General features: G+C 31.7%; 2 protein-coding genes across 3 annotated transcripts; one reads left to right on the top strand and one right to left on the bottom strand.

Moving 5' to 3' along the window:
• Nucleotides 1-1,710: 1,710 nt before the first annotated feature.
• On the top strand, nucleotides 1,711-5,815 carry LOC124837948 (imidazoleglycerol-phosphate dehydratase, chloroplastic-like). 2 transcript variants are annotated; one of them, XM_047313441.2, is made up of 8 exons: nucleotides 1,711-1,997; nucleotides 2,084-2,208; nucleotides 2,744-2,848; nucleotides 3,101-3,193; nucleotides 4,521-4,595; nucleotides 4,726-4,788; nucleotides 4,954-5,095; nucleotides 5,543-5,815. In XM_047313441.2, exons 1-8 carry the CDS (start codon nucleotides 1,766-1,768, stop codon nucleotides 5,626-5,628), a joined length of 921 nt encoding a protein of 306 aa, XP_047169397.1. In that variant the 5' UTR covers nucleotides 1,711-1,765; the 3' UTR covers nucleotides 5,629-5,815. The 2 variants fall into 2 exon arrangements, with proteins under 2 accessions (XP_047169397.1, XP_047169398.1); XM_047313442.2 differs by having other exon boundaries at nucleotides 1,715-1,997; nucleotides 4,986-5,095.
• Nucleotides 5,816-8,088: 2,273 nt separating this feature from the next.
• Nucleotides 8,089-21,073, bottom strand: LOC124837944 (RNA-binding (RRM/RBD/RNP motifs) family protein). Its single transcript, XM_047313436.2, has 10 exons — nucleotides 20,949-21,073; nucleotides 16,949-18,651; nucleotides 16,720-16,857; nucleotides 12,107-12,178; nucleotides 11,574-11,615; nucleotides 11,338-11,424; nucleotides 10,465-10,575; nucleotides 10,266-10,355; nucleotides 9,456-9,535; nucleotides 8,089-9,357 (listed from the first exon to the last, which is right to left on the bottom strand). The coding sequence occupies exons 2-10, from the start codon at nucleotides 18,515-18,517 to the stop codon at nucleotides 8,622-8,624; spliced, it is 2,925 nt and encodes a 974-aa protein (XP_047169392.1). The 5' UTR covers nucleotides 18,518-18,651; nucleotides 20,949-21,073; the 3' UTR covers nucleotides 8,089-8,621.
• Nucleotides 21,074-22,560: the final 1,487 nt, after the last annotated feature.

Below are 22,560 nucleotides of genomic sequence, written 5' to 3'. Positions count from 1 at the left end.
TTCGTCGTAGCAATAATCGTGATTTTCAATTTCAATTTTTATCAAAAATCCTAAAACAACAATACGATGAACCCTAATTTCCTCATTCCTAATTTCAATTTTTATCAAAAACCCTATTATTTAATTGCTTAATGTATCAACCAAACTTTAATCTCATTAATCCAATTTAACAGGAAAGACCTAATTGCACTGGTTTTTCACTTTTAGGGATCCCATGGAGATAAAAAAAGAGAGGAATCTATTTGAGAAAACTCAATGGACTATCAAAATGATTAAACCATATTTTTATTAAATAAGGCATAAGGGTATTTTAGTCAATGGAAAAACCATATGGGGTGCAAGAAGAAACTCTGAACATGTGTTGGGTAAGCCCAACATTCACGCCTAACTTTCTTCAGGAATTTTTTTAAGGGTGTTACTCCCTCCACCCCCACACGTCTCTTCTTCCACCTCCCCAATTTTCTAAAATGCCAATTATATCCTTCTAAAATGACAATTATATCCTCAAAAGTTAAAATTTTTTATTTTTATTATTTTAATATTTTAATTTATTTAAAACTTCTGATTTACTTCCCTCTGCACCTCTTCCTCTCTTCCATTTTCGTTTACCTTTCTCTCTTCCGTTAAGCTTCTTCTCCACCTATAACAAATTCATATTTTAACAAATTCATATTTTAACAAAATTATTACGTTTAAAAACTAACCATATATAACATTTAAAATTATAAATTTAAATATAAATTACTGTAAATAAAATAAACAAATAAAATAAAAACAAAACGTAAAAGGAACACTGCCTCTGGAGCGGATGACATCCTTCAACGGATGTCAACATCCGTTGAAGGCAAAACGGATGTCGACATCCGTTTTGCCTTAAACGGATGTTGACATCCGTTGAAGGATGTTATCCGTCCATAGGCAGTGTTCCTTTTACGTTTCGTTTTTATTTTACTACGTTTTGCGGCTCATGCAAGGATTATAGGCTTGGATATTAAAAGGATTATTGGAAGTATGGGAAGGATTTAGGGTTTAGGATTATTGGAAGGATTATGACTACGTACCTGGAGAGGAACCACGACAAGGACACTACACCATAAACGCACTGCACCACGTACTGCACCGAGAACAAGAAGAAGATTGTTTGATAATTCTTTTCACGATCACCAAGCTTTGTAGAAAAATATTTTACTCATACAAGAAACTACGTAGGTTATCAGTGAAATATGTTATAAATGAATAAAATTAAAAAACAACAATTTTAAAAATAAAATTTTACTGAGGGGTAAAATAGTAAAGGAAAGGTGGAGGAAGGGGTAAAATAGTAAAGGGGAGGTGGAGGAAGAGATGTGTGGGGGTGGAGGGAGCAACACCCTTTTTTTAACAACTACACACCTTCTTCGGCAACTCCAAATATATGGGAAAAGTCTAATTTGTGTATAAATCCGAAACAATGTAATCCTGATTACATAATTAGATATTTCAAAAATACATTTTATATTATATAATTTTTCATATTTTTTTCAAATTAGACAGTGTCAAAATGTATTTACATAATAAATTAGAAATCTAAAATATATTTCGAATAAAAAAATATATTTAAGACTGTTTGATGCAAAATATACAATATTTAGACTTTATAACACCTCCAGGAAAATGTTGGGTGCAAAAAGCAATTGTCAGTTTCTTTTTGGCACAAGTATTTTTGTGGACCAAAATCGCCCTAGAAGAAGATCTTCGCTGTGCTGCCATTGTTGTTTTACTCTCAATGGAGCTATCTTCACCTCCCTCTCTTCCAACATCTCCTTCATCCCTTCTTCTCAAATCTAGGGTTAGGGTTTTCCACTCAATACCCAACCTCACGCGTTCTCCTTTCCAAGCTTCAATCTTTTTACCCAATCAACGCAATCTCACTCCAATCCACCTTCCCAGAAACGTCTCTTCTGCTGTCGTGGTGGGAGACAATGCTTCAGCTATGACGACTTTGCCAATTGATTCAGGTCAATGCGAAGCTCATCATCTGTTCTTCACTGCCTGAAATTTTGGATTTTCCAATGCGTTTGAATGATTTTTCGATCATTTTCAGATCCTAGAGTTGGAGAGGTTAAAAGAGTCACCAAGGAGACCAACGTATCAGTCAAAATAAACTTGGATGGTTCCGGGGTTGCTGATAGTAATACTGGAATTCCCTTCCTCGATCACATGCTTGATGTTAGTAATTTCAACTCATTTTTTGTGCCTTTGTGTTGCTGATGCCTTATGTTTTTGTTTTTCATATGTTCTTTTTGCTTCCTTTACTTTTTATATTCCTTTATTGCTGTCGCCTTAAAATATAATATTAGATTTCAATAATTGTTCATATAAGTGGATATATCCGTGTACACAAAATAAGTGTTGTGGGAGCTAAAGTAATTAGTTAAAGAATTATTTAGTGAATACTCTTCTATATACTTGATATTAGCTTAGTCAAAGACATCCCAAATGAGAATGCATATTGTTCTACCAAATTTGTAGCTATAATAGAATAATGAGCTTGGCAATGTGAAATGAAAGAGGTAAAAACTTTGGTGTATGTGAGATGAACTTTGAACTTGTTTATAAAAGAATGTATCTCCTTAGAAGGACTTGCATTGTTAGAATCTGGTCTTGTACCTTGAAGACTAAACATTAAAGGCGTACTAAGGATGTTGAAATTATTTAATTGAGATAATAGTTATGGAAACTAAACTTGATTGTGATTTTTCAGCAACTGGCTTCACACGGGCTGTTTGATGTACACGTAAAAGCCACAGGTGATATACACATTGATGATCATCACACAAATGAAGACGTTGCCCTTGCTATCGGAACAGTATGCAAACCATTTCATGAGCTGGTTCTTTCATTTGTTTTTTTGTTTTCTATAATACAAATTACAAATTTTCCTTGAAACTAAAACGTGTTTCAGTATCCTGCATTAAAGATTTGTGTGCAAGTTATATCTTTATATAATTTAATATTTCACATTTTCCTTTCTATGCAATATGGCATTGAAGTAATTACTGGTGATTTCAACGTAAGTCTTTATGTTAAAACTAAGAGTTTTCTGTTACTACGTCTTCAGGCTTTGCTGCAGGCTCTTGGTGATAGGAAGGGTATTAACCGGTTTGGCAACTTCTCTGCTCCACTTGATGAAGCACTGATTCATGTTTCACTGGTAATTTGGGTACTGTTTGTAGAAATAGTGATTAATTGTTAGATAATATTAACATGTGTGTTGGGGGAAAGTGTAATCTTTCCTTGCTTATAAGCATGGTAAATGGATAAACGCACTTAAGAAAATGTTAGGACTTGTTATGTGTTAGCCTTCATAATTTTAGGGATTCATATTTGTAATGTGCATAAAGAAATTCAATTTATCTCCAGGTTGTGTTTGGATGAGGATCCCTAAAATTTCAAAAAAATTGAAATGTTTTAAATTTGAATTACTTTGATTTAAATTTTCCTCATCTTTTAAATGGTTCTTTTGGAGATCTATTCAAATTCTTAATTTAGACAGAGTAATTTAATTTCTACTATATGTACAAAATAAAAAATATATTTAAAAATTGAAATTTTACTATTAAATATTATGAAAATAAGCATGAGCTAATTTAAATATTGTATGATTAAAAAATAATATAAAATAAAATAATATTAATAATTCAAAAATACAGATATTGACACCTTTTTTATCAATATTGTTATAGAGAAGGTAGATGGAAGAGAGAGAAAGGAGGTAATGAAGAGAGGGAGAGAAAAATAAAACTGAAAAGAGGGGAAGAGAGAACAAAGAGACATGGGAGAGCAGAGAGGAGACATAAAGGCAAGAGAAGAGGGAACATGAAAAATTTTAAATTCATATTTTTTTTATATTCTTACCATTTTAAGTAATCAAATTTTTCTGATAAGTTTCTATAATTTCATTTTTTTTTCTATATTCTCTATCGAAAAACATATTTTACCAAAAACAATTCAAATTCTCAAAAAAAAAAAAAAGTGAATTACCTTTTTAGAATTCATCATCCAAACACTGGGTTAAAGTTTGTTTACTTTTCAGATATCGAAGTATCACACTACTGACTGAGCTTTTGTTTAGACTCATTCATTATCAGCTCTATAAGACTTGTACTCAATGCTTCGGAGTTGAAATTAGGAAGTTCTAGTGTCCAATCTGATCACTTTTATAAGCTTACTTTTCCACTATAAATAAATATGTTGTTTACTTGATTACTTTAGGATATCTTTTACCTCAGATTCCCCTATGTCAAACAGTTAGTTATATTAGAGCATCACATCATAGTTAATTATAGTAGATAGAGGGACAGATTTTTAGCTAGGTAGGAGAAGAAGGAATTGTAATCTAATTTTTTTACAATTGGGTAAATAGAACAATAGATAAGTTTTAAGGAGAAACTCTTAGAGGATAAATCTCTCACTTTTTGTTCATTTTCTCTCATTTCTTCTCAATTCCCCCATCATGTGTTTCTTGCACACTTTTCCAGGATTTGTCTGGTCGACCATATCTAGGTTATAATTTGGACATACCCACTCATAGGGTTGGAACATACGATACTCAGGTAGTGTAACATGTTAAGTTACTTCATTGAAGTTTGGAATTTTATCTATTGAGCTTATGATGTTTCCATAGTTATTTTTATATGAATCTTATTATTTACTAATGAATCCACTGGGTATCCTTATTTATAGTTGGTGGAGCATTTCTTCCAATCATTGGTGAACACGTCTGGTATGACACTTCACATTCGACAGGTATTAATACATAGGTTATAATCAATTATAGTCATAAATTAGCAAATATATTTGTACATATATCACTATGAAAGAAATATACTGAATGTTATTGATGTTTTACCAGGGCTTTTTGATGTTTCTAGTTGATGTTTTTCTATTCCTATTATGAAAACCTTGTAACAGAATGAACATGTATATGCATTCCTCTTACCCAGCTTGCTGGAAAAAATTCCCATCATATTATCGAGGCAACCTTTAAAGCTTTTGCTAGGGCTCTTCGACAAGCAACAGAGTATGATCCACGTCGCCGTGGAACCGTACCAAGGTATGTATATTACCAATGGCAAAGCCTTTATTTATTTATTTTTTCGCTACTCCTTTTTGTTCTCAATTTTGTTCTTAGTCTCTTGATGTTTTACAGTTTCTAAGTCTCATATCCTTAGTTAAATGCACTATCTGCCATATTTTCTTGTGTTGTAGGATGGATTAATAACTAAAGTGACAGATATTAAGCGAGTGTATTTTAGGCCAAATATACCAAATGCTTTTTTTAGCATTTTTGCAATAAAATTTAGGATTAGAGCAAGTGTATTGGTGGCTGCTAGTTTGAAAACCGTTTATATTTTGACATTTTTTCTCATAAGAAATGATATACTAATCAATTTTGTTTGTTTATATACATGCTTTGCATTTACATTTACTATGTGTGTATGAAAACTATGGGAATTTCCTTGAATGTTATTGTTATCTATCCATCATTTTCTTTGTGCAGTTCGAAAGGAGTTCTGTCTCGTAACTGATATCGTCTTCTGTTGGTGGGACTTGATGTTTCTATTGGCACAAGACTGGCCACTGTAGACAATATTGTATGTATATTCATTTTAGAAATAAAAATAATTTTGAAGTGTATTTCGCTGTACATTTTTAAATAATATTTTTACATAATTTTTAATCTCCAATCAATATTGTGATAGAAAAAAGTAATATATATTTGATCATTTGTGACTGAATAACAATATAAATTTCATTTTTGTGTTTTTTCTCATACTTTCATCCTTTTCTTCTGACGTTTTGAAGTCACCATAATTTATCACACGTCTGTATTTCTTTATTCACAAGTGTCAACCAAAATTTAGTCACGATGTATCTTTTGACATAAACCCAATCATGATTATCGTTTTCTCAAACAAATTTAAATTGAATTTTACTATCTATTATTGTAATGAAAGACTTGTAATAACATATAGTTAGAGTACGACACTATATAGTTAAGAAATAACAATTAAGGGTTCAAAAAAAGATAATTGATACAATCTACATTAATTTTCTTCTCAGTTATTAGAATGAATAGGGTGAAGTAGTCTCCATAATATGTTGAAAAGGAAACAATTTCAAGGTATCACAATCAATGTTTATGTATTTTACCCTATACATTATTAGAATAAGCATGAAAGTACCTCTTAGAAACATTGTTTTAGTGTTGAAAATCCATTTGGGCCTTTTACTTTTTCTCTTATTTTTTAATTTCTCTTTTGTATTGTCTCATTAGATTGATGTATTCCAAAATTACAGAGAAAGAAAATAGACCAAAAAAATTAAGGAAAAAAATATTATATCATAAAGTTTAATATAAATTTATTTAAATTCTTCATAACTTTACCAACGCTAAAAGGTTTTTTCAATGCTAATTATTGTCGTCAAATATTGCGCATCACAATTTTAGACAAACCAATATATCTTTCATCTACAAGTCAAAACACTAGTGAGAAATCAAACTCTGATCACATGTTTAAAAGATAATGGATGTATCAACATTGAAGGTAAGCTATACTTGAATAGTTCAAAAAGAAAAAATGAAGTGATATATATATATATATATATATATATATATATATATATATATATATATATATATATATATATATATATATATATATTTGTGCCCTCTTCATTATTTAAGAAAAATATTATTTAAATGAAAAAAGTTTTAAAAAAAACTAATCGTTTTAAAAGAGATGTCACTATGTTATTTTAACGAGTATTCTACACCATAAATGCTATCATTTGTTTTTAATTGAACTTTTTCATAAATATTATTACTTATAGATAATATATTTATTTCTATATTGCTAACTCCATTGTGTATCAAGTTCTAGTCTTTCTATGTACCTCAGCAGATGCGCAATTTTTTCTGTTTTAAGAAATTCAAACTAAAAATGTAGTGCATAAGATGTCTTTTCTCTTTGGCTACAGAACCATAAATATATGTTATCACTAAAGACATCATTATTGAGAAGGTTCTCTGGATTCTAGGTGGAATCAATCAAGTTGCAGAAAGCATAATTTATTGAACAGAACTCATTTGAGTGGGGAACTTTGAAAAACATTTTAATGCTTTCAAGACTAATAAGCAAATGTCATGCCTTATTCAATCTTTTGAGTGGAATTTGTATGAAATAAAATAGAATAGTGACAGAGACATTACCATTTCGCCAAACCAAAATGGCCAAAAACACGCCATAGTAATTAATAAAATAAAAGGAGGGTTCTAAAAAATAGTAAGAAAGTGTACCATAAAGATCTTTGGCCAATTCTTATTTGCTGAATTATTAAAATATAACATTTTCTGAACCTAACTCCAACTTCTGCTCCATACATCATTTCTAAGCATTAACTAACAATCCATGAATTTGAAAGCTATTCAACAATGTCAAATTGGCTTATGTCATGAAAACTACCAGCAAATTTGAAATTAAAATACACATAGATGCAAAGCTTGTGATACACTAAGATCCCACTAAAGGATTAGTGTTGACACATTGAAGTAAAGCATTTGGTAATAGTTACTTAAAAGTAAGAATACTAAATATATTTCTCAACACATTCCGCCAAATTTTGAATTTTCTAATAAATATCAATCAATAAAAGAAAAGATATGCATATACTTTTTCCACTTCCTTTTGGTGGAGCAATCGTGACTCTTAACGAAGAAGTTTGTCAGAAACATGACTTTGCCCTATTAGGAACTATCTTTTCTTTTCTTGTCATGAATTTTCCATAACTTAGCGACTTTGTAGATGTGAATCTAACAGATGTTTCGCTATGTGGATCATCCTACAAGTTTATAGTGTCTAATCACTGTTTTAAACTATTCAGTTATGAAATTTTGATAAACTATCAACCCTGTACCATGTGTTGCATCATTTAAAATACTATCTTCCATGAATTAAAAATATAAGCGGTTATTTCTATCAATGGAATCTTCTAACTTACAACAGTGTGCATCAATCTATCTGTAAGCATGTCACTCGCAAGAGATATCTTCCAAGATTCTGTGTACCGTAATTGTCAAGTAAATAGTTAGTGAAAGTTTGTATTTTGTTACGGTGACAGAAGGTTAATATGTGAAAGAAACAACACAAAAAAAAAGTATGGCCCTGTGACCAACATCTAAAATAACTACGATACAACAATCAGTTTGTAACGCAACATTAACCATGTACACAAAATATTGCCAAAAACCATGACATCACCATCTCCAAGGCTAACAGCATCTAAAACATTTGGCACGAAATGATAATTTTCATCATGTCTCGTTTGAAAAACAAATCTTTATCAGATGGTCTGCAGCTACAGACTTGATGTATACTAAACTGCATTTTCCTCAAATCCACATTGCTCAGTTAAGCATCAGCAGGGTAAATCAGAAATTTAAAAACTGTTTGCACATTTAACAGCAGGAAGCAGGATGGCATAACCGATCAGTTCAATTAATCCGTTCTTCCACAATCATGCAAAGACAATATTATGTTTCATCATATAACCAAGAGTTACCGTTCGCTTAGAAGTGCTCATTTTGTGAATCTTGCTCTGTATAGTCTCTCAGCAACATACTCCACTGTCACCATTCTGCCATCAAACAGTCGTCCATGCAAAGAATGTGCTGCTGAACAACATGCTTCGGCTCTTCTATACTCAACAAGAACAGAACCCGGTTCAAATACATGATCATTATCATCTTCCGTATCAGTTACCTTTTGGGGACCAACTAATTCGAAACGAGTAACACGTTCAGAAAAGCCTTCCTGAACTGCAGAAACCGTGCCTTTTGAATCCGTGTTTTCCCCCACAATCTTATTTTCAACATCCACACCTGTATCGTTAGCAACCATTTCATCATCCAATTTGGGTACGTCATCGGATGTATCCTGTTGATCAGGATATTCTTGTATGATACTAGAAGGTATGCTCTTACCGCCGACATTTTCAACTGCTGTATCATTCACAAGTTGTTCTTGACATGATTCATCATCAAAAACTTCAGCATTTTTATCAGTATTAACACCGGTACCACCATCAACTTTATATTCTTCCAATTCTTTCGCATCATCAAATTTAACCCAATTTGTTGCTAAAGATTTGGGGTCAGTAGCCCTGTCTGAAAAACTAGATTTTGTACTAACAGAGTTGGTGTCTTGAAAAACTTTAGATTCCACTTCATTTATGACTTCACATTCTTCTAATTTGGTTGCTAAATCCTTTTCACTGCTATGCCTGACTACATTAATTGATTTAATAGTCCCAAATCTGCAAGATAAAAGGGATTTCGAACAATAAGTGTTTATACTTTATAAACTTTTAAAATAAGAATAATTCCAGATCAAAAGCAAATACAGGGTTATGACCTTGCACATTCAAATCGTACATCATCTAAAATTTCTTCAATTGTCATGTCAGATAGAGACGAAATAGACTCCGCTGCGAACTATACATATAACACAAACATAAACCAAAAGTAATCATAACGATGTGTAATGTAACTAGAAATATAACTAAAAGGAGAAACATGTATTTGACCCAAAGCGAGCGAGACCCTAACAAATATTTGTACTCAGTCCAGAGCTCCCTTTCATATGAAAAAAGATTGGTGGGAAACGGATCAGCCACGGACCACAAGCTATAGACAGAATTAGGAATCTTTTTTGGTGAATTGCTCTCTCAACTTGGCTTTGAATCAGGATGATTTAGATTCAAATATGAAAAGTAACAGCTTTATTACACACAGAGCCTTCCGTCTCCTACCCAATCTTGTAACACAATAACAGACCCTTAACCCCTCTTCTCTGTTACTTATTTCCTCCCATTCAATTATTATCTCTCAACTGACTAATCATCAATTCTGTAAGAACTTTGGTCAATAGTAACAACTGTTCCCTAGTATAAATCCCTTGCCGCCCGCCCCCTCTCCCTTCCTTCTAACATAGACCTTCTGGATAGATGACCAAACAAAAACATTACATAGTGCAGTTTAAATTTTAATACTACAAGCATTTTAAAAATTAAATTCACACCATTCAAAATAATCCTTTCTGACCAGAATTACTTTATCTTTTACAGCTAACAGATACACTTAAAAAAATAGGAATGGAAAAAACCCAACTGAAATTGAATGAAAACATAATAACCTCATAAAAGTTAAGTAAAGGAATTTGTACCACATTTTTAATCTCTAGTACTGGTGTAGGCTTTCTGAGCAGTGGTTTTGCATGTTCTGGAATCCCATAAGACGGTTCACCAGCATTTTCCTGGAGTATTTTTATTTTATGTAAAAATGTGGTTATACTTCAAACAAACCAAGGAATCGTATCCAAGAATTAGAGTGAGACTATAGGGATCACTAGATGATGAGGTTACCAAAGGTGATGATGCATCAGGCATTGCCTGAACAACTGTAAGTACTTCCCCTCCCAGCTTCATACCATTCATACCAGCACAAGCTTTGATGGAAACAGAGTGATCCGAATACTGAACACAGTTTGATCAAATCAACGTTCAATAGAACATATGCAAAAGGAAAGAGAACTAAAGTATATAACAGTACACATTAGCTTTCAGATTTTGCTTCATCTTAGAAATGAAAAAGATACTGAAAAGAAGAAAAAAGTGACAGCTTTTGGCATAATGGGTTTTTATCTGCCAAAAAAGAAGCTGCATTTATAAAATTGTGTGCACCTATAATAAATCAACCCAAAGCCAGCAGTTTAATTAGGTTAGTTTAATTTGTCTGAATTACTATGAAAGATAAAAAATATTGATTTGAGGTTTTCAAAACCGTTCAATAGGCTCAGAAAAGGGATGCCTCAATTATCTTCTTAAAATGACAGTGAAGCTTTAAAAAAGAAGCTTCAAAAGGAAGAGAGAAATGACTGTCTCAATGGTTGAAGTCCCTTTTCCATGGTGACATCCCACCCTGCAGGGGAAAAAGTATTTCTTCGTTTCTTCACACTTGGGTTGAGACTGAATTTGTAAATATGTTGATGAAAGTACACAACAGATAGAGGATTTTAGAAAATAAAATATAAATAGACAAAGTTGAGAAAAGAAAATTACAAATGAAAAAACCAAATACCTATCACAATTCGTCATTCTAATTTCTAACAGATAAGTATTTATAAATGGACCCTTGAACCACTTGGGCTTCGCTCAGTAAGTGTAAATTATAATACTTCCATTGTACAGAAGGTAAAAAACTATTAAAAGATCAATACGGAAGAAATGCAGCATTACCTCCAGAAAAGCACATGATGCATTGCTGGCGTTGGTTTCAAAGTGGTAAGCCTTCAAAGATCCAAACGCACTAGCAATCTCCATAAGCTGAAAAGAAATTAAAGAAATAAATAGGCCTTAGTCATCAAACGAAAGATAAAGAAAGGACATTTAGTAAATAGATGGAGTTCCAAAAAACTCAGGTCGCCAAGTTAAATTTTGAAAAAGGATTTTTCGTTTCATTTCTTAATTATTACCATCTCAGAAGAAAGAAGGTTTGAAATTCCACCAATGAAGATCTGCCACAACATAAAGGATACAATCATTATACAAACAATTAATTGTGCTATAAAGTAGAAAAAAGGAAAGCATGCATATAGTTCAATTAGAGTACCAGAGTCGAAAAATTAAAAACTTGGATGGGACACTGTGAGCCATTAAAAGAGTCAAAACCAGAATACACTTAAAGCTATTAAGTCAGGAAACGATAACTGAGCAGACAACATAACAGGCTAAGAAGATCCTTCAAATAAAAAAACCAATCCCCAACAAATAGTACCAAGTTATTTTGTCGACATGACAGTTACAAGTTTGATGAAAGCACTAGTTACACAAGTTAGACCAAAAGAAAACAAGATATAATAAATAAGCTCATTAACACTAAAATGTAAGAACAAATTAATTTATACTAAAACAGTTAGATTAAGAATTATATAGGGTGCTAAGCAAAAAATAACATCCAGATTGACACTTACACATGAAAGTAAAAATTATTGATTTACATGCATACCTTGTGAGGTGAATCAATTACAACATCACTTATTGTGACAGTAGCATCCATTGATCTCTCTGGTTCACCAGTCTGCATGAAAATAGCAATTGTCTGAAAACCTGCTACATGGATGATAACCACAATATACCTTAGAATTGTAAGGCTAACACAAAGGCATTAGTTTGTAATAATATCTTGAGTGATAGAGAAAAACGAAATTAAGATCTGTTGACATTAATCATACTTTTAAGATGACTGTAAGCAACATAATTAACGTAACCAAAAATATAAACATAAAAGATCATCCAACTACTCAAAATACTGCTCAGACCTTCTCAGATCAGAAATTAGCCAAATAAATTAGTACCTGACACCTAAGCAACCAAAATATTGTACATTTAATTTATATTATTCGTTAGAGAAGTTGTTCCACATACATTACAATAAATATCCAATGCAGCACATAAAATGATTCTTCTTTCAGAGGTTAGAATCATCATAAGAGGATCCCAGAGATCAAAAGATGTCAAATAACATGATATTTCTTTTGTTTTTCCAGGTGATTGAGGTAAAATTCAAGATGATTTTTCCTTACAAATACTGCCTTAAAAAGTACCAATTAATCAGCATTTCCACATTTCAGATCATTCATACCACCCATAGTAACTTCAAATAGCATACCAAGAAGAAAAAAACATGTTCCAAACACTTGAATATTTTATTCTTTTAATGCAGTTCAGAAGCAAAGACCACCTTCACAGTATCAAAGGGTCATCTATGAAAGAAATTAAGACAAAACTGAGGCCTCAATCTACCAGAACCAAAACATTATAATTTTTTGTCATGCATTTATGTGGCATGGGGAAATACCCTGCAAAACAGCATACTTGATTTGCCATAAAATCAAATGATCTTGGGATCATAACAAAATTAACAGAGTTACTATCAAAGCACCCTCCAGCAATGAAGTTACACAAGTATATTCAACCTCCAAAAGGATGCCATATAAGGATGGAATACCAGAGGACTGCTTAAAAGTTAGAACATTCTTCATTCCTTTAAGCTTAAGTAATAGATACATGGCATTGATGTATTAAAATTGACAACAGTGAGAAAAGAACCATTTAGATTAATATGTAGACACTCTGAATCAATAAAGGTTCTTCTTTAAGCTATGTATGTGCTGTGTCAAGTGATAAAAACTAATGCACATAAAATATTATGTGAAAGGGGAGAAAATACTGAGTAAAGAATAGATGATGTTTTTACAAAGCAACATAAACCAAATTTTCGAGCCTTGGGATATTCAGTATGATGATAAATCAGGATCCCACGGAAAAGAACAAAGCAGGCACTGGAACCGCGAGTGACATAAGAAAGTCAGAAATAACTTGCAACCCATAGCACTTACATGCTGAACACGATAGAACAAACAAAGCATGAGATCATAAATAGCATTGTCAGAGCAGCCTAGAACAATAACCCTGAAACATTGGCCAGCTAAATCCTGGTAACGCATCAAACTTGCCAATACACCTGGAAGTCTTCTTAATTAGGAGTCAGCTTCATCACCATCGAGAATGTGTATTACGAAATACCCCATATAAACATCCTATTTAAAAGATTCCAATACTAGGGTCAGAAGATTTCTCATAAAATGGAACAAGCAGATCACTCCATGTGAATTATAAAGCTCTTGAAGCTACAGAAGCAGTTTCTAGCATTTGGTTATGAACAATATGAATTTATTGTCCAAATGTCCAAGAAACCTATCACTAAAAATGTCATGAAACACAATACTAGATTAATAAAGTACACCCTCCCAGCAGTACCCAGAGGACTGGAATTGTGTCTCAGGCAAAGTTGAGATTTAAGCCTTCAAGGCTGAGGACAAGACAGCCTCTAAAGGTTAGCACCTACTGACACAAGATTCTTCAGTGACAACAAAATTAAACTAGGAGGTTCTTTTCTTATGATTATAATTTTTATCATTTTTTTATATATGGAAAAATTAGGATCTAGTACTCGTTATATTTCACACACAAGAAAATTAATTTGCAACCAATACAATATTGCCCACCTCTAATCAGAATAATATTCGTTGAATTCCTGGCAAGCACTGGATATGTCCTTCAACTCTAAGCACCATTTTATCATCTGCTATAAAAATTAGGAAAATTGGGTGTTCAAAATTTTGTGCCATGGTGCTGTTTATGCAGTCATTCGGAGCATTAGATTGGAGTAGAATTCTCAAATTACTGAGAATTTTTTTTTCTCAAAACTTGCCTTGGAATTGGATTAGGTATCATTGGTATTCAGCACACAGCTATTCCAAGGAAACTGATCTTTCTGGCATAGAGATCGATTGGGTAGATTTACTTGTTTATTTATAAGTTTTTTCTATCACAATTAATTCTCCCCTAAACTATTTATTCTGCTACAGAATAGACGTATTAAAAAAACCTTACGTCCAAAAATAATATAGCTTGAGATGGGATATATGGAACAATGGCTTAGCTAAGAGAAAGAATGTAACAAAATTTACCTTTAGAAAGGCAAGCCAATTTGACATAGTTTGCAGGATAGATAAACTAAAACGCAAAATTCTCATGTTTCAGTTTATCTTAAAAGATCTTCATATCCAAGACACAAGAAAAATCAAACAGCTGAAAGGAAAAACTATTTGGGTCCACATTTTAAGCTAAAGAAAATAGAAATAACTTGATAGCTCAAATTAGTTGCATTTCCATAACATAATCCTGAGAAAACATACATTATAATGATTGACTCGTTACTTTTAGATATATATACAAAACATTCAACATAAATTTAGAGCACAAAAACGATAAGATGCAATGAAAGTTTATACATGCCCAGCCCAGGTATCTGTTGCTTTGTGGAGAGAAACTAGAATATAAAAACAGGACTGTCTGACTAGTCTAACAGTGTTTCAATTAGAAAATATTAAAATGTTCAGTAACTATGTGCATATTAAACGAGTGGACAGCCTTAGCAGATGCACAATAACTTGAACCATCCCTACATTCAGTTATGATAGGAAGGTCATTAGAGGGAATAAAAATTATGTTACCTAGGAAGTAATTTGTAGTTGAAAGTGGAAAAGATCAATTACATATTACACGTAGCACATAATCTTCATCAAGGAGATATATCTAGACCTTTCTAAACAAGAAAAGTTTACATAATCTCAAATCATAAAAGTAAATCCTTCTCTAAGAAAACCAAACCATTAATCTGGGTCCATTAAACTACTTCTGGGAACCAATGATGAAAACTGTCTATCAAATTATAAAGCCTGCATAGGTCTCTGTCAGTATGACAACATACAATCCAATGATTCATTGATTAAGACAACCTATAACACAAAATATCTAATAGACCCTTCAGTACTAGGGCATATATGAAACAGTTCCTAAGGGATGGGAAGTAGAGAATCAGCTTATATGGAGAAAGGAGAACAGAGTAGTGAATATTCAATTGTAGCATAACAGGATGCCTATCTAGCAGTGACAGCGACAAATGAGTAGGGAAGAGGGATGAAATAAATGAGAGCAGACACAGGAAGCACTTAGGCAAGTAATTTTGTAATAGTTTAGGTAGAGATGTAGGCAAACCCTCAAAAAATCAGTATATGCTTCTATATTTTCTTTCTTTGGTGTTACCAGGTCAGTTTTCCCTATTATAAGGAGCTACACTCCATTGTTTCTCATAAAACATCAGGTCCTATCAATATCAATTTCTGGAGTGGATTCTTCACAGTTTGAAATAGAAAGGCAGAGCCTTTGCAAGAAATTCATGCTGCAAGTCTGGGTCCTCTGAAGATTAATTGAGTGGAAAATGCAGTTTGGTAACAATTGGAAATTTACAAAATTGATTACCATGAAATTACAGAAAACACAATCATATATTTATATTTTATTCAGAAATGCACATACACCTAGGTTTTAATTTTCCGTCATCATACAGACAAACTACCAGTATACCAGATGTCTATAAAAGCAAGTCCAATTAATGTAACATTAATTTGAAATATGGGAAAGAGATAGTGCTGCCTATATTTCATTTCCCTTCTATTGGCAATAGCTTCTAAATATTAAAAACAACCATATATTATTCAGAAAATTACACAAGTTCATTCATTAAAGGATAAATTGTCCAAATACACCCAAAATTGATCATGTCATAAAATTCAAGAAACCTATAGATATAAACAAAAAGTATGGAAGAATGCACAAGCATAATAAATTGAATCTTTTCAAATTGAAACAGCGCTATCATCACAGCATCAATAAGCAAACCAAAATCAAAGGAAAAAGATACAACTCGATTAAAAGCAGGTATAGGTAAGCAAAGAAAGTGGTGGTAAGACCAATTCCATGGTTTGATCCAATAGTTATCTATAAATGGTTGCATAATTTTTTTAAGTAAACTAAGAACATTTTGGTAGAGTAAACATTAAAATGTAATATCTACAATCTACAATGAAGCATATAATAAAAAAATCAATCCAAGAGAAAAATATCAAACACATCAACAGCTATTATATTAACAGTCTTAGTTCTATTATATAAATGAAAGAATAGATGAATGGATAAGGTTTTCAATCTTACTGCAACTTCAACATAGTCTTTGGGTCGTCTAATTTTCACAATGGAGCCAAATAGTGTATTGCCATCAAAAGAAAGAGCAGATGATGCATCCTCAGCGGTAAGGAATTCTACAAGAGCTTGGCCCCTATCTTTATGCAACTGCACAAAAGAAATACAAGAACAAATTCAGACGCATTTTTTCATAAGAAAATGGAAAACTAAATTTTCATATTTTACACTACAGACTCACAACGCAGCTGATGCAAGGTTGAGCTTGCTGGATAGGATTTACCCGACCAGAGAGTAAGAGGTTATTGAAGCAATCCATCACAGCTTTCTCAGAGGCAGAAGCAGGTAGATTCTCAAGATAAAGTCTTCTAATAGGCCGGGTAGCTTGTGTCAATTGAACAGAATCAATGTTGGAATTTTTCCCTATTATTACATCATTTGGAAAAGATATTGGTCGACGCTTCACAAGGGCTAGATCAAGAGAATTGGTTGAGACCACTCCATGCATGTTGGACAACACAGCACCATTTGATAATAGAAAACTTGAAGAAACAACAGTGGGAGAAGGATTATTTGCTCCTACAGGGGGTAGATCCCATCCAGCACGTTTCTTCTCAAGAGAGTGCTTAGATGGGGAAGGAGTCTTAACAGCAGCTTCACTTTTCCTCTTCCTCGGAGAATAGCCACCAAGTCCACTTGTAGAGCCACCATGACGATGATGGTGACTACTTGAACCATTAGTTGATACTTTACTTTTATCAGTATCAGGGTGCTTTTTTCTAGAACTATCTTTCAAAGAATGCATAGATGACTCTTTTCGCTCTCCATCTTGATAAGTACGTTTTTGCTGCCTTGGTGGAAAAGAAGGTGAACTATCCTCACGCTCTCGACTTCTTGAACGTCTCCTCTTTGCTATTAATTCTTCATAATGTGACTTGACCTTAGCCCGCCTCTCCTTCCTCTCATAACTGTGCATCTTATGATGTTTCACAGCATCATGTTTCCTCGGTGTACTCCTGTCTTGAGTTTCATCATCTCCATTTTGGTATTTTCTCTTGGTTTCCCTTGCATATTTTTCCCTACCACCTGCATGCTTATCCTTATCTGATTCTCTATAATGCTTCTTTTCAGGCACTTCTTCAGAGTTATTGCCTAACCACCTTTTCAATCTCCAGCTATTATCTCTATCATTATCATGCCTCTTTTCGATAACATACTCATTAGGATTCTCATCCTCTCCAACATGGTTTTTTTTCTTTACTTTCCTTTCAGATTTTGGTCTATTTTCTTCCACATAACTCTCCCTATCTCTTGAATGCTTATTTCCAGCTTTATACTCAGAACTTTCATGAATTTTCTCATTTTTTCTATGACCAAACATCTCTTTCTCAGTCTTTTCTTTGGTCATCTTGCCTTTATTATTTAATCCAGCACTTGATTTAGTTTCCAAATTATGGTTAGCCCTACCTTTCACTTCAATTAAATCATCTTCCTTTACATATGTATTTTGAACCTTCTTTCTAGAACTTACTTTCACATATTCCTCAGAAGCATGTTTCTCCCTGCCAAAGAATGAGCTTTTGTCATGTTTATGGATCCTGGCAGACTCAAAATGATCATCAATTTTCTCTAGAGAACATCCAAGTGCGGGGTCTTTAACATTTTCAAGCAGTTCTTTGTTTCTTCTTCTAAGCATAATCTCTTCAAAACTAAATGGCCTTGTACGGGCTGCACTCCCTTCATCACAATTATCCCCAGAAAGCTTATCACTTTTTCCATGCTTATCCTTTGCACGATTAGATTTGCTCATGTTGTATGATGCAAACCAAATATTACAAAAGACATTAATCACATCCCATCTAAGAGATTAGTAAGGAGAGCGCCAGTGAAGGAGAGTATTGAAAACTTGGAATTAAAACCATCAAATGATAGATTATACTATTCCTGAAGAAGCCAAAAAAGGAAAGACAATGACATCACAACCACAAACATGAAACTATATGTAATAATTCATTCAACTGAATGGAAAACAGAAAGTCCAGTTCAAGCATTAATATGTTCACCAATTCTGTCCAATAATGTTATGAAGGAATGATTGACTACAAAATGAATATATTATAAATCAGCCTCCTCTAAAGTGAGCAAGTCACATTTGAGAGCAAAATGGGTAATCGCAGTTGTCGATAAGAAAAATAAGAGTTGACGTTCCGTATACATGCATTACATATAAACCAAACATGTGTAACTGAAACTCCTCACTTTACCCTTACTCATTTTAGAGGACCAAGTTAGAATAGTCTATAGGCTTGTTCCTTAAATTGATCCAGTCACTAGAGGATATGTTTGTTTGTCAGTAATGCATGGTGCATAATAAATAACAAACTGAAGCTAACTGTAGCAGAATAAAACCATATAAAAGATATACATAATTCACCAGAGTGCAAACTTTTGTAGGTCCTAGGACACAAAAAGCTTAATTTAGTAAATAGCATAAAAGCTTGTTAGGTTTAAAGTTTAATAGAACTGTTTTTTATCAAATGAATTTTGAACCATGAATGGAATTGGGATGTGTGCCCAAATTAATCTCATAGCCAGTGTTGTCAATAGCATATAACAGAAAACTGCAAAAAACTTAAATCCACTATATCATATGGCAGATAGCGACATGGGCAAATAGCAGAAACCAAATAGCCGGCAAATTTTTAGTGTATAAGTGACAATGAGAAAAATAAAAAATAAGAAAAATAATTCAAATTTGGAAGAAGTTGAGGTTAAAGAAAAGATAAAGGGGAAAGAAGGAGGAGAGGATTAAAGGAGAAAGGGAAAGATTTAAGAAAAGAGCGAACAAAAATCACAAAACAAATAATGTTACCTGTAAAAACAGAGGAATAAAAACAGAGGCGTTTCTGGACTGGAGGAGAATTTGAAGTGTTTAGAGTTTTAGAGGAGATAATAGAAATTTTAGTGAGAGAATGACACTCAAAGGTTGTAAGGCCTGGAAATAAAAAAGGATAACGTGGGGGCTTATTTTAGAAGTAAGAAAACCCAAGACAATCAGTAAAAAGTTAACAAATGAATATAATAAAAGAAGAACGAAACCAATAAACAAAAGCACTAAGACTCTTATGTTTAAAAAAGCCAAGTGTGTCTTCGTATTGAGTGCTACCCAAATAAGCACAAAGAAGATGCAACAACATAGCCCAAAGCTTTTCCCCACACAAGATTTAAATCCTTTTAATGGTGTCACTGAGAATTTTCTTGATCTTGTGTAGCAAGTCTTGCAATACAAATTCTTTTACCTTAAGAGACATCTTTTCACAAATACACAGAAATCATTCCTTTATTTCATCCAAGATACCTAAATAGTGTGATGAGTAGATGGTCGCCAATTTTCATCTACAAAACAATGCTAGTACATTTCTTGTTGAACTTGCATTTCATATACTCTATTTTATTTCTTACCCTTAATTCACGGTACATAAGGAATGGTTGTGATTAGCATTAAAATAAACAACCGCAAAAGCCTTATCTTATCCCACTAAAAACATCCGATACATAAAATGTACGACACCATTGGACTCAACAAAATAGCTTGGCATTCTAACAAATAAAACTTACTACATTTCTTTGGAATTGTAACAATTAACAAAATCAAGACAAATGTGTGTGATTGACATAGCACTAGTACTACTTTCTTTTTTCATTTAACCTTTTAAAATCAACTTCTCACATTCTCAGGAACCTCAAGTTCCTGCTCTGGAACACCTTGAAATTACCTATTCATACATACTCATAAGAAGGGGAAGTCCTATCACAGCGGTAAACTTACGCCTTCCCAAATCCATAAACAGTCTCTTCGCATATGCAACGCTTACAATTACCCTCCCACCGTAATAGCCTCGCTTTTCTAATACATACTCAGCAATCACTAGAATTTATTTTCTCACTTGGAAATTGAAGTTAAACCCATACAAGCATTTTCGTTTTTCTCTTCAATAACCTAATCTATGACCTTAATATGCTGGATTACGATTGCATTCCTCCTCAATCCCATAAACTAGAGTTTGTGCTTCCCTCTAAAACACGCGGTACCTTGCGAATCCCGTAACCTAAATAAAAGGTGCTATTGCGAATCCTGTAACTTGCTAAACTTCACCAGCAACGTATAACGGTATAACCAAAACCTAATATTGAAAATTCGAAAAATGCTATGGCGCAAAGAGAGGGAGAAGAGAGAGAACCTGGATAGAGGAGAGTGAAGGCGCCGCTGTCTACGACGGAATAGCGGCGGCGTGGAGAGTGAAAACGAAATGTAAGAGCAGTGGGTTATCTGAAATCACGAAATAGTATTTCCTCGTCTCATCTTCTCCTCTTATTTCGAGAAGTAAAAAAATAAAATAAAATAAAAAATATTATATTATATTATATTTACATATAAATATAAAGAAAATTTACTTCGTATATAAACTTATTAAGAGAGTAATGTTATTATATATCATAATTTTTGTAAAGTTCATCTTTGATTAAAAGTTTTCATTACATATATTACATTTGCCAAATTTTATATCAATTTAGATTTATATTACATCCTTTATGTGATGTGTATTTTAAAAATATACTAAAATAAAAGTTATTTGATCAATTCACTATTATAATACGACTTTTAATAAAATTTAACATAAATAATTATGATGATGTAAAAATTATGTAAAAAACGAATAAATACGTGTAAATAGAGTAAATATATATGTAGTTCTTATAAACGAGTAAATATTTAATTTGGCTCCTTTTTTTTTGTTTTTTCTTAAATATTATTCATAATATCATATAACCCCATTCAGCAAAATATACTTTATGACTGTTGTCGAAAAAGTTATAAAAATTTATAAAACAAATATTATTATCTATTATTTATTATAATATTTACTTTATTATTTATTTTTATTTTATTGAAAAGTGTTTAAAATATTATTTTTTAGTTATTTGATTTTATTAATTTATCTTTTTATTTCTTTTTATGTCAAATGTAATATATTTTTTTATTTATAACTTACATTTAAAGTATTAATGTTTTTATATTATTTTTTATGATTTTTAATCACGTGATCATATAATAAAATTAAATATAAAAATATATATTTTTGTTTTATTTTAAAAATTAATATATAAAAAATTATATTTGATAATATAAATTATTTATAATGTTATTTAATAATTTTACCTTAAAAAAGTATCAATAAAATATTATAATTAATTTTTTATTAAATTATGATATTTTTTAATATATATGTAAAAATTAAATTAAAATCTATTATCTATTAAAATAATAGGGAATTTATTTTATTTTCCGTGTTTGTTTTGTTGAGAACATTAATGTTTTAGTCATTTGACATTATTAATTTTATGTTTTTATTTATTTTAACGTCACATGTTTATGAATATTTAATTTATTTATAACTTATATCTAAAGTATTAATTTTTTTTATATTTTTTATGATTTTTAATTATATAGTCATTTAATAAAATTAAATTTAAAAAAATATATTATAATTTTATTTTAAAAAATAATATATATGTATTTATAATACAAATTAGAATATAAATAATTTTATTATTGAGTAATATACATTTATAAGTAAAATATTGTATTTAATACATCATTTTAAAAATTTAAAATATATATTTATTGTAACAAAAAATTCACAATTTTTAATATTATAAATTTTATTTTATATTCTTAAAATTTATTGTTTAATGGTTTTAGCGGCACAATACAAAAACTTATGATTATAGTAAGACCAAAACAAAAAATAAAAAGGTTTAATTATTGAGATAGTCTTTATTTTCAGTTAT

This window comes from Vigna umbellata, chromosome 8 (assembly GCF_029865625.1).
Source record: "Vigna umbellata cultivar VRB3 chromosome 8, Vumbellata_1.0, whole genome shotgun sequence".
Classification (NCBI taxonomy): domain Eukaryota; kingdom Viridiplantae; phylum Streptophyta; class Magnoliopsida; order Fabales; family Fabaceae; genus Vigna; species Vigna umbellata.
This window is presented reverse-complemented; position numbering and strand designations above follow the sequence as displayed.